This window comes from Chiloscyllium plagiosum, chromosome 43 (genome assembly GCF_004010195.1).
Source record: "Chiloscyllium plagiosum isolate BGI_BamShark_2017 chromosome 43, ASM401019v2, whole genome shotgun sequence".
Lineage (NCBI taxonomy): Eukaryota > Metazoa > Chordata > Chondrichthyes > Orectolobiformes > Hemiscylliidae > Chiloscyllium > Chiloscyllium plagiosum.
In genome coordinates this window covers 1,664,487-1,677,319 of record NC_057752.1, presented here as the reverse complement: position 1 = coordinate 1,677,319, position 12,833 = coordinate 1,664,487, and the positions used below count along the sequence as shown (strand labels likewise).

The 12,833-nt window shown below is 49.7% G+C and overlaps 1 protein-coding gene across 1 annotated transcript in view; it reads right to left on the bottom strand.

Moving 5' to 3' along the window:
* Nucleotides 1-12,833, bottom strand: part of LOC122543254 (integrin alpha-7-like) — a 152,848-nt gene that overhangs the window by 6,382 nt on the left and 133,633 nt on the right. Inside the window, exons 9-14 of the mRNA XM_043681725.1 lie at nucleotides 12,522-12,713; nucleotides 10,694-10,789; nucleotides 5,930-5,991; nucleotides 3,199-3,374; nucleotides 2,188-2,337; nucleotides 676-788 (exon numbers count right to left, since the gene is read on the bottom strand). Coding sequence (XP_043537660.1) covers nucleotides 676-788; nucleotides 2,188-2,337; nucleotides 3,199-3,374; nucleotides 5,930-5,991; nucleotides 10,694-10,789; nucleotides 12,522-12,713 — 789 coding nt within the window. The remainder of the gene's footprint in view (nucleotides 1-675; nucleotides 789-2,187; nucleotides 2,338-3,198; nucleotides 3,375-5,929; nucleotides 5,992-10,693; nucleotides 10,790-12,521; nucleotides 12,714-12,833) is intronic.

The window sequence follows — 12,833 nt, the reverse complement described above, 5'->3', positions numbered from 1 at the left end:
TACCAGAATGGTTCCAGAGATGAGAAACTTCAGTGAGGAGGAGAGATTGAAGACATTGGGACTGTTCTCCTTGGGGAGAAGGAGGCTGAGAGGGAGATCTGAGAGAGGGTTCCAACATCATGGGGGGAGGGGGGTGGACAGAGTAGATCGGGACAAACTGTTCCCACATGGAAAAGGGACAAGAATGAGAGGGACAGAGATTGAAAGGGATGAAGTGAGGGGGAGGTGAGGAAAACCTTTCTCCCCCAGCGAGTAGTTAGAGTCTGGAATGTACTGCCTGGGAATGTGGGGGAGGCAGATTCCATTGAGGCATTCAAGAGGGGCATTGGATGGTTATCGGGATAGAAATGGGGTACAGGGATATGGGGGAAATATTTTGATTTGATTTGCTTTGAGGTATATTGTCACATATACCTCAATACAGTGAAATGTTTTGTTTTATGTGCAGTAGATCAAGCCATACAAAGTGCATTAGGGTAAGAGTACAGAGGGAAGAGAAGGCTCGAGATTGGCACTCACTAATGATGCTGGTGTAATGAGCCAGTGCTTGCCCGATGGGCTGAAGGGCTTCCTTCTGTGCTGTAACCCTTGTGTGACCTGGTGTGTGCTATGCACAAGTCCCTTACAACACTATCGCTATGGAATATCTCCCAGAATAAAGAGATTGATACGTACTTTGACAAGGGCTGGAATACATCCTCATCAAGTCTGGTGCAAAAGTTATACTTCATCTGTAAGTTACTCTGACAAATCTTATCCGGGCCACAACCCTCCCTTAGAAAATTCACCTGAGAACAAGCAACAGGAGACCTGTCAGTAAAGTACAATTCAATTGGTTGCTTTTTAAACAGCTGCTCAGCTGGTGGGCTGTGGTTTCCAAGTCAGCAAATGGCTTCATTATTCTTCCATGGGATGTGGGCATCGCTGGCAAGACCAGCGTTTGTTGCCCATCCCTAACTGCCCCTTGAACTCAACGGCTTGCCCTGCCAATTCAGTGGGCATTGAGGAGTCAACCCCACGGCTGTGGGTCTGGAGTCACATGTAGGCCCAGACCAGGGAAGGACGGCAGATTTCCTTCCCTGAAGCACACTAGGGCAACAATCAATTGAACACTGTCATGGTCAACGTCACGGAAACTGGCTTTCAATCCCACATTTACGACGTGAATTGAAAAAACTCGACCAACTGCTGTGGTGGGATTTGAACCCATGTCCTAGAGCATGAGGGTGGACCTCGAGATTAGTCATCCAGTGACAACACCTCGATGTCACAGTTTCCATAACAGGGAGTGAAGCCCCCCCCGACCCACTGCACAGCACAAAAGTCAAAGCCGATTGTCCCTGTGCAGAATGAAGGCAGTGCGGAACTGTTCGAGGAACTGTCCTTTGGACAAGATGTTTAACAGAGTGTGCCCTCTCAGGAAAAGATCTGGTGGTAGTTTTCACAGAGGAGTAGACTAATTCTCCCAAGTGTCTGGTCATCCCTCAACATTATCCCCAAACAAAACATTCTCAGCTCATTCTCTCAATGCTGTTTGTGGGATCTTGCTGTGTGCGCACAGGCAGCTGTGTTTCCAACATCACAACAGGCACCGGACTTGAAAAGGGCGTTGTCGGCTGGAAAATGAGTTAGGATGCGTGGGGGTCAGAAAAGGTGAGAGAAAACGGATAATGTGGAGGGGCTGGGGTTGGAGTGGACTGGTCAAAGATGGAAGAAACCGTCACCTGATGAAGGGAGCAGCACTCTGAAAGCGAGTGATTCCAAACAAATCGGTTTGACGATAACCTGGTGTCATGTGACTTCTGACGAGAAAACTCACTTAGGTGGTAGCGTGGGGGTTAAAAAGAAAAAAGGGGAGTGTGGAGAAAAAAAAAAAAGGGGTGACAAAAAAATAAGCACTACCACACTTAGGTTGTAGTGTGGGGGAAGAAAAAAGAAAAAAAAGAAAAAAAAAACTCAAGTCTCCCATTCCACACAGAGGCCAGTTGTCTGATTGGTCAAAAGCCCAATTATGAGCAAGGTAGAGAACACAAACATTCCCCTCATTAACCACTGGCGCCAAAATCGGCCCAAGTGCGGCGCAGGCAAAACCGGTGAATGTGACTCACTGACTTCTGACTGCGCAGTGACTTTCCAACTTATTCCTGGCCACGTGAGAAACTGCGGGGAGGAACTGGCCACGCTTACCTCTTCTCTGTGTACGTTTGAGTCCTGAGCATTTAAGACAGGCATCAGGTGAGTCAGCTGCCTCTCCACCTGCTTCTTTTTGCGCTTCACCTCCTTGATCACGTAGGTCAATGTCACCGGGATGGGCCGCAGTTTATCCCGCAGGTTCTCCTGTCAAACAAAGCAGCGGCAATCAGCATCACGCCCTGTGTACCCACCATCAGACACAATCAGCATCGCGCCCTGTGTACCCACCATCAGACACAATCAGCACCACGCCCTGTGTACCCACCATCAGACACAATCAGCACCACGCCCTGTGTACCCACCATCATACACAAACAGCACCATGCCCTGTGTACCCACCATCAGACACAAACAGCACCGCGCCCTGTGTACCCACCATCAGACACAAACAGCTCCACGCCTTGTGTACCCACCATCAGACACAAACTGCACCGTGCCCTGTGTACCCACCATCAGACACAAACAGCTCCACGCCCTGTGTACCCACCATCATACACAAACAGCACCATGCCCTGTGTACCCACCATCAGACACAAACAGAACTGTGCCCTGTGTACCCACCATCAGACACAAACAGAACCGTGCCCTGTGTACCCACCATCTGACACAAACAGCACCATGCCCTGTGTACCCACCATCAGACACAAACTGCACCATGCCCTGTGTACCCACCATCAGACACAAACAGAACCGTGCCCTGTGTACCCACCATCAGACACAAACAGCACCACGCCCTGTGTACCCACCATCAGACACAAACAGCACCATACCCTGTGTACCCACCATCAGACACAAACAGCACCATACCCTGTGTACCCACCATCAGACACAAACAGCACCACGCCCTGTGTACCCACCATCACACACAAACAGCACCATACCCTGTGTACCCACCATCAGACACAAACAGCCCTGTGCCCTGTGTACCCACTATGAGGGAAACCTGGAATCCCTTTCCCTTTTGGCTGTTTGTGAGTGCGAGCTGCCCGCGACCTCTCGCCGTACCTGTAGTTTCATGGTAACGTTGATACAGCTGGATTCGGTTTGCCTCCGCAGGACTACCTCTCCGCTGTATTGGTTCTCAGGGTCACTCGGTCTCCTTCTCTGGAAGGAGACCCGGGGAGGCCTTTTGCGTTGGCCATCCACCTCAACTGAATCGGCGTCAAGTACAAAGCCAAGAACTGTGAAGGACAAAGGTCAGACAATGGGAAATATGTCAGCGTCCAGCTCTGAACCCAACCAGACACCCTGGTCAATCGTGATTTTGAGATCAACGGCTTCTCAATGCTTCCTGCAATACTGGCTTTTTTGTATACTGTCTTTGAAAAATGTGATGTTTTATTTGAAAAATGAAATTACACATGAATAGGAATAACTGCAGGCTGCCCCTGGGTTACAAACAGGTTCTGTCCCTGACTGTATTCATCAGTCCGGTTTTTCCCCAAATCCGAACACAATGTGGTATCAAATATCGGTTCGTAAACATGAGCAAACATTTGCATGTTGAATCCTTCAAATAATTTGTAACATTGGTTCACATTCAGAAACAGGAGCTTTCAAATGTTAAAAGAAACACTCAATTGAAAAGTGCTTTCTCTGCAAAGGTGACAGACAGTGCATGGAGGGGGCAGCTCTGTCAGACTGTCTCTGCTATCCCCTAGATAGAGAAGAGGACCGAGTGGCCGATTCTGCAGACTCCTGTTCACGTCAAGCCAGGAGTCTTGGATGTGACTGGCTAAAGGCAAGTGTTTATTTGTGGCAGTTCTGTGGGTCTGGAGTCATATCCTGACCAGACTGGGTGAGGACAGCAGGTTCCCCTCCGTCAGGGCCACTCATGAACAGATGGGTTTTTACAACAGTTGACAATGGTTACATGCTGATCATGAGGCCGGCCTTTCATCCTAGATACTATCTGCCATGGTGGGATTCGAACCCATGCCCGGTGACATTACAGTTATGCCACAGCCTCCTGCCACCCCCACTCCAGGGATGCAGCCTGCATCTTTGAGGGACGCTCTGATATCGTGTGTTGTCAGAATGCTTATCCCTCAGATCAGACACTAAACTATCGCCTGTTCAGCTCATTTCGATGGATATAAAGATAGTCCTTGCCACTTGGATTGGGAAGAGCAGGGAGGTCTTTTTGCTCCTTAAGACAGTGCCGTGGGATCTTCCCATGCGCAAACAAGCCACCACATTTGCTTGCAGGAGTGGGCAGAACGTGGCTGTATGTTAAAAGCTTTGAGACATGAGGCGGGGCAGGAATGCAAAGCGACCATTTTGAGAGTCACGTGTTGAAAGCAAGGAAGCGAAATGCGTCACTGTCTACACACAGGCATCAGCCCCGCAAGGTGCGAATGAGATAAGGCTGTGTTTTCAAGCTACATTTGTCTGTGATGCTGCTTATTTGGCGCCAATTCTTCCTGTATTTTCGCCAATGCTTAAAAACAGGCAGCACCTCAAGGAGCTGGAAATTCAGCCACACATCTGGGTCGGGCCGATTCCAAACGTCAGCGCGATTGCTTCGAAAGACTTGGTCCCATTTGCCAACCCTGGCTTTGGCACAGGTCTCAGTGCAATGCCAATCTTGTTCAGTATGAGTGGTGATCGCAAGTGATCTGAATGGAGATTGAGCGAGTCCTTCAGATCTACCCATCTGCCACGTTTACTTCTCAATGCAAAAATACAACTGGAACGCGAGACCACAAGTGACACAAATCACTGGATCCCAGCGATTACAAGCTCCCATCTTGTGGAATCCAACAAGCATGAAAAGATCACTGGAAATACAGGATAATGTTGTTTCCAGCACAGTAGCTCATTTCTGCTGGCTGTGCCCCCAGTAGGTGGCAAAGATGACATGAAGCACAGATCCTCAGCGAGATCCCACTCACTACATCAGGCTCTGTAGTTCCCAGCTATGGGTGAGGAGGTTTGGGGGAAGGGGGCTGCGGTTGGTATCTCAAGAGTTGAGGTGTCATCTGGTCTACCAGCTGTCTGCATAAAAGGCACCTGTTCCCAACAGCTTGGCACCTCTCTCTCTCCTCAGAGTGAGAATGCTGTAAGTTCAAAATCCCTCCACAGAGTACCACCATGCAATCTGACCCGGCAGTTTCAGGGGTCACTCCCAGAGCAGCGGTGCATCGTCTGGGGAGACCCCTTCAGATGGGACGCCAAGTCAAGGCCCCAAGCATTCAGGTGGCTGGTAAAGACAACACTGTGGAGGTCACAAAGAGCTGAGAGTCTGGGCCAGCATTTGCCCTCGCCCAAAGTACCTCAACTGGCCATTTGCTGTTTATTGCAGTTTGCGGGATCTTGCTGTGCGCAGTTCAGTTGCTGCATTTGCCAACATAAGAGCAGTTCCAACACTTCGAAGCAATCACTACCACCAGATGGATTTTGGGACATTTTACACAATAGAGATGCAACAAAGAGCTCTTTCAATGCACATTCTTTCGCTGTTACACCCATTGTTTGGATCACATGTTTGTTTAATATATTGTACACAGGAGAAATTCAAAAACCAACTGACCTCAACAACCTTTCACTCAAGGACAAGCTTTGGCCACTCTACCACATCGAAAATCAACGGATTGCGCCAATTGTTCAACGCTCAGCCAATCCCATTTCGCGCTCTGTTTCCACACAAGTTCAAGCATCATGACCTTCCCATCACCCCTTTGTTTTTTCTTAAAAGCCACGGGGACAATACGGGCCATTCTGTGGTTGAACTTACCAATCCTGGGGTTGTAGGATCCAGGCTTCGATCTGTAAAGGAAGCAGGCCCTGACATCAATACTGTGGGATAGAAAAGACACGGTAAATTAGAACTTAAAACAACCATGGAAATATAACCATTAACACTGTGAATCCTTGGGAGTTGGCAGGTGACACCAAATTTTAACAGATATTGGGGAAGGAGAGCATACAATATATTTGGAAAGCCATGCAGGTCTTGCAATGCGCTGTGGATCAATGGATTTGATGGCTTAACTCATATTTTGACTGCGTATTAGACTAATATACTTTTTGTCCATTTGTTGGGGAGGTATTGTCCAAGTCATGGTTAATGCCCTTACTATTTCCCAACATGCACTAGCAACATGAGGTTGCCAGCACACCCCTTCCCAAAAACAAATCACGTTTCCCTTCTTTCTGAGACCCCCCCAGCCAGTAAAGATTGCTTCTTGAAATGTCAAAAATAGGACCAGGAATTGGCCATTTGATCCTTTGAGCCTGTTCTGCCACTCAATATGGTCATGGTTGATCATCCAACTCAGTCCCCTGCTCCCATTTCCTCTCCATAGCCTTTGATCCCTTTAGCCCGAAGAATTCTTTATTGAAAACATTCAATGTTTTCTATGGCAGAGAATTCCCCAGTCTCTGGTGAAGATATTTCTCCTCATCACAGTCCTAAATAGTTTACCCTGTATCCTAAGACTGTGACCACCCCCCCCTTCCCCCTGCCCCCCTTCCCGGTTCTGAGCTTCATGAACTTGGTTCTCCAAGTGTCAGTAGGAATGCTCTTTCCCCTGTCCCTTTCCCACTGCCTGGAGCTGCAGCAAACGCTCACACAGTGGACAGCTGTGACAGTGACCTGTGTGAGCCTATAACATTGATTCCTGCGTTCCCCACCGACCTGCTACTGTCATGTCCACTGTATGTGCCTGCTCAATCTGCAGCCCCTGCTGTTGCAAGGTCAAGACAAGACCGTGTGATGGTCAGGCACTGACTTGTGGCGGAGTTAAGAATAGAGGACAATCAGCATTGACAGAAATAATGACATGCCTTCCCCCGCCCTCTGTACTCTCAGGCTGGAAAAGCTCCTGATGCAACATGCAAGGGGAGAAAGGATTTGGCCAGGCTTCAGGCTTCAACCTGCACGATCTGAAATGCTAGAAGGAAGAAGATGTTAGATTTCATAAACTCTGAAAATAACAGTATACAGTTCAAACAATATGCACATCTAGTACCTTGAACAGGAGTGGTATTCAGAACCAGGACAAAAGATGACTGGGATACTCTCTGTGAGAGCTGCAGCTCAAACAGCTTCACGTGGGCTTACCAGCTGACTGGGATGGCCATGTATGAGGAGGGGGCCTTTGCTTCAAACTGGCAAGGAAAGCGTTGACGCGGAGCGAGGGACAGCAAGCTCAAAGGCCTCTCCTCATCCCATGGCAAACCGAATCCTTCTCGAGTCTCCTGAGGTGATTCTACTGTTACACTGGCGCACACTGTCCCCAAGGAACAGCATTCAGAACATTTCACAGCTGGCAGTTTGGTGAAACTGAGGCAGCATTTGAACGTCTTTTTTTTATTTCAGAAACGCAGAAAGGGAGCAAAGAGGCATCCAGGGGCCTTTGAGTCATAGTGGCCTCCAATAAGTCAAAGCACAGCGGTGGTAGAGGTAGTAGGCCTGACTTGACCAGTATGCAGTATCTTGCCCCAGGCTTGACCGTGACTCCTGACAGAGCCAGACTGCTCTCGGAGCAGCACTTTCAGAGTGGGTCACCCGTGTCAGCGGTCAGTGCCAATTTAGAGGCTGATTTGAGGCAGGGATTCAAGAAACCTGTGCCCAAAGTTTAGCTCAGAGATAAATCTACGAGGGACTGTTCCGAAGACGTGGCCTGCCTGTTGCAGCCACATATCAATTGGCCAGCTGTCTGGCCAGCGCACGCTCACTCCTTCCTGAACGCAGTTCCTGAGGAGACATCAACAGGCTCGGTGTCAACAGCACTCATTAATAATCCGTCCTGAATCACCCAGACAACATTCACACCCCAGAACGTGGAGGGCGTTTGCAGCAGAGAGGTTTCAATTCAGTTACATTCGATCTTAACAGCACACTCTGGATGGAATAAGACAGGGACCACAGCAGAATGTGGAAACCGGCCGCATTTGCGAAACTGCATGAGGCACTGGAGTTTCAGGACAGTACAATTCTAGATGTGGGCTGCCATTTTTGTGATGTCACCGCATGGAGCCATTTTGAATTACGGCCCAGCGTGGCAGTCTTCCATGCGGCATGGGTGGCTTGGCGGATCATTTTGTGCCCTCTAATGTTGGCATTGGCTCCTTCTACTGCCATCGTGAGGCCAGTTTGCCAGCCCAACTTGCAGGACCCTGACACATCCACCGTGCCCATTCGGGACCTCAACTGCGGGGTCAAGGATCGTTCTGCTCAGGGCACAATCTCACTTTCCCGCCATCACCGCTTGGCAGAACGAAGTCATACCCACAGGGCACCCTCGGCTTCCTACTCCTTTGCCCGTAAGGGTGGGCCCGGATGATTGTATGAAACTGAAGAGTTGTGCAGGGAAAAGGTGGGCATTCACCTGTTCTGCTTCACCAGCCACCGACCAGTTGTACACTGGCAGCACAAACCTCTTTGCAGTTCTCGCAGGGAAACTGGATTGTACCCAACAAGCTGCATGCCAATCTGGGTGCACTGTGCGACCCCAGCCCAGGGCGGCTGATCGGGTGAGTGGTGCTGGCCTCTCCTGCTGTTTGCGGTGGTTTTTGGTTGCTGGAAAGTTTGTCAAAAAAAACCCTGTATCTCCTTGATACATTAACGGAGTCAGAAAGCGAGGCCAGGAGACTCCACAACGTGTGAGGCCTACAATGGCTTTGACAGAGGTGTTAGATTGTGCTGAGCGTTTCTCACTGAGCAGACGACACGGTGTCACTGCGTTGCCTCAGGCTCCCACCATATCATGCTTCAGTGATTCTGGGAGTGGTGCTGGGAGACAGTGAGGTCGGCAGATGCTGGAGATTAGAGTTGAGAGTGTGGTGCTGGAAAAGCACAGCAGGTCAGGCAGCATCCGAGGAGCAGGAGAGTCGGCCTAACAGAGTGGTGTCAGGCGACAATACGCCCTGTGTGCCGGATTGTATCAGTGTGTCACACCTTCTTCCTCTTGCTGGCCTTGTCAGAGCTGATGGATGCTCCACACTCTCGCTGGGGCCTAGCGTTGTAATCAATCAGCTGTCAGCACAGCCAGAAAGCTGAAGGACTCAAAGCACGCCCACGCCAAGCAACGTCTTCGGAAGTGGTTGACGCCTGGCATTTCAAGGCCTGTTAACGCTAGCAGTAACCAGGTGAATGCGTATGTTCAGGGTTAAAGTGCCGACAAGCCCCTCCTCTATAAGACGGCAAGCTTGGCAGCGTGCAAAAAAACATTCCGCGTGAATTGTACGCCCCTCACTCCCACTACTGCAGAATTTGCGCACGCGCTCACTGTAGCACCAATGGCAACATCCAGACATCTCTGCACTTGCACTGACCATAATATGACCATGAGACACAAGAACAGAAAGAGGCCATTCAGCCCATTGAGTTCACCCTGCTATCCACGGCTGATCTGATCATCCTCATCTCCAATTTCCCGCCTTTCCCTCCATAACTCCTCCATTCCCTTCCCTGATTAAAAACCTGCCGATCCCAGCCTTGAATACATGGAATGCCCCAGCCTCGGCAGCCCTCTGTGGTAAAGAATTCCACAGATTCACCACCCTCAGAGTGAAGACATTCCTCCACATCTCTGGCTAAAATGTGCGAGCCCTGATTCTGAGGTGGTGCCCTCTGACCCTCGACTCTACCTCTCCACATCTCCCCTGTCAAGCCCCGTAAGAATATTGTCTGTTTTAATCAGGTCATCTCTCATTCTTCACAACTCCAATGAGTACAGGCCCAACCTACTCAATCTCTCCTTATAAGACAGTCCCTCTGTACCTGCTATCAGCTGAGTGAACCTTTCCTGGACTGTCTCCAATACCAGTCTATCTTGCCTTAGATAAGGGGCCCTTTGACAGTATTCCACCCGTGGTCTGACTAATGCCTTGCATAATCTTCGTAGAACCTTCTTTCTCTTATACCTCATTGCCCCGAAATAAAAACACTGGGCCCAGATTTTATTGCCCTGTCCCTAGTTGCCCCTTGAGAAGGTGGGGGTGAACTGCTGCGGGTCCACCTGCTGTGGGTTAACCCACAATGCCCCTAGGCAGGGAATTCCAGGATTTTGACCCAGCGACACTGACGGAATAGTGATAGATTTCCAAGTCAGGATGGGGAGTGACTTGGAGGGGAACTTCGGGGGGGGGGGGGGGTGTTCCCCTGTATCTGCTGCCCTTGTCCTTCGAGATGGAAGTGTCGTGGGTTTGGAAGGTGCTGTCTGAGCATCCTTGGGGTGTTTCTGCTGTGCACCTTGTAGATGGTGCACACCTTGTAGATGGGGAGGGAATGGATGTTGGTGATACTTATGGTCTCTAATTCTGGTCTCTCCTAACAATAGAAGAGCCCTAGTCCATGCCTAGCCTTTCAAAATTGTAAAGATTCCCATCAGGTCAATGTTCTGTCTTTCATGATCTGTTTGTAGTGATCTCTAGTCAGACAGCAAACCCGGGATACAGAAGGTCTTGGTCAAAGAGGTGTCTGATTGTGAGTCCCCTGAATTCAGGGAACGTGCTTTCTCGGTTCCATTGTCCTTTCACAGTCATGTCTTACCAGATCCCCGGTTCACGTCTGCAGTTGTTTAATTCCAGATCAATTGGCTGGGGCTTGATGTAAACCTGTTTCGTCACATTAATGACAGGACAAGCTCTGAGGAAAAAGACAAAGATTTATAAAATGATGTGGCGACACCAACGTGCATTATTTTATGTTCCAGTCAGAACCTCTCGACTGTGCCTTGTTTAACCCGATTGGCACTCAGTGCAAATGTTCATCACAACAGTGTGGAAACGCACCCTCCGATCAGTAACCCACTCCCCTACCCCAATTGCTCCACATTACCTCTGACTAATGCACCTAGCCGACACATCCCTGAATACTGTGGGCAATTTAGCATGGCCAATTCATCTCGCCTGCACATCTTAGGCCCGTGGGAAGAAACCAGAGCAAACCCACAGGGAGAATGTGCAAACTCCACCCAGACAGTTGCCCGAGGCTGGAATTGAACCGGGGTACCTGGTGCTGTGAGGCAGCAGTGCTAACCATTGAGCCACCGTGCCGCCCCAACTTGGCTTCTCTCTCCACAAGTGCTGCTTGAACTGCGGAACATTTCCAGGACCCTCTTATTCCAGATCTCTGGCGTCAGTGAGGCTTTACTTTTGTACAAGTAACCACCTATGTTTTAGTGGCTTAAAATGATGCTCTTGGATATGCCCTGGTGGTTTATGCACCAGGAAGACATTTTTCATATCTTTCGTAGCCCCCTCTCCAAGCCAGGGGAAGAGTTAGAGCGGCGTACCCCTCGAGTGTGACTGCAATGTTACAAGTGGGGTATTTATAAAAAGGAATCTGGGAGGACAGACCCACAGAGCCCTGAAACTGGCAGTACAGGTGGATAAAGGTGGTCAGGAAGGCACACAGCATGCTTGCCTTCATTAACTGGGCCACCAAATATAAACATCGGCAAGTTATGTTACAGCTGTATCAAACTTCAGTTAGGCCACATTGGGGAAACTGCGGGCAGTTCTGGGCGCCGCACAACCAGAAGGACTTGGATGCTTTGGTGAGGGCGCCAAGAAGGTATACCAGGACGTTGCCTGGTCTGCAGGGCTTTAGTTCCGAGGAGAGGGTGGAGAAACTCGGATTGTTTCCACTGGAAATCAGTGCAGGCTTGGTGGGCCGAATGGCCTGGTCCTGTGCTCTATTGTATTGTAAAGTAGCTTGATGCTATAGTATTGAGCAATTGCATATATCTCACCAGTAACTAGGAGAGGTCCGCAGATGCTGGAGATCAGAGTCGAGAGTGTGGTGCTGGAAAAGCACAGCAGGTCAGGCAGCATCCGAGGAGCAGGAGAATCGACGTTTTGGGCAAAAGCCCTTTATCAGGAATGATGAAGGGCTTTTCCCTGAAATGTCGATGTTCCTGCTCTTTGTTCTAAAGAGCCCTCTCCCCCAGCAATTTGGCAATATGGCACCCATCCCATTGGTTGGAAGGGCAGGATGTATTGTCTGCGTTTGACCAATAGGTCCTTTCAGACGGTGAAAATCTTCCTCCATTACAGCCGTAATGACTCATTTACTCCATGACATTGGGTGTCATAAAAGAGAGGCAAATACCAAAGAAAGTGACCCATCATAGTTAGATCCTTGTAAAATCACACTTTGCACATTGTAACAGCTCAATGAACGTCTTATCCCAAGAGTAATACCCCTCCCCACTCTCTGGGCACAAAATGCACTTCAGAGAAGGTGTCACTGCAGCTTTCGGGACCCTCCCCCTTGCCAAATACTGACCCTGCACTGACAGCATCCGGCCATTTCTTCCATCAGTGCAGCTCGCCGAGCTATCCTGTGGGTGAAGGAATCCTCCCTGAGACCTCACCTGAACAGAACCGCCGAGTCGGAGAGTGAGCCAACCACCATATCGGGGTAAAAGTTATCATCAACGTCGAGTCCCCCAGCGATGGAGTAGCCAAATTTTGTCACGCCGACCGTTTCACCTTCGATTATCTGAGAGCACAAGGGCACACACGGTTCAGCAGGACAAGGGAAACACGGACAGGTTTTCCACATGCTTCGGCAGGTCTTACCAGATCCCCGGTTCACATCGGCAGTTATTTCATTCCAGATCCCTCAACTGCATCCCGCTCCCTCACCCCCATCCCCCCTCCCTCAGCTCCACTTCCCCCTCCCT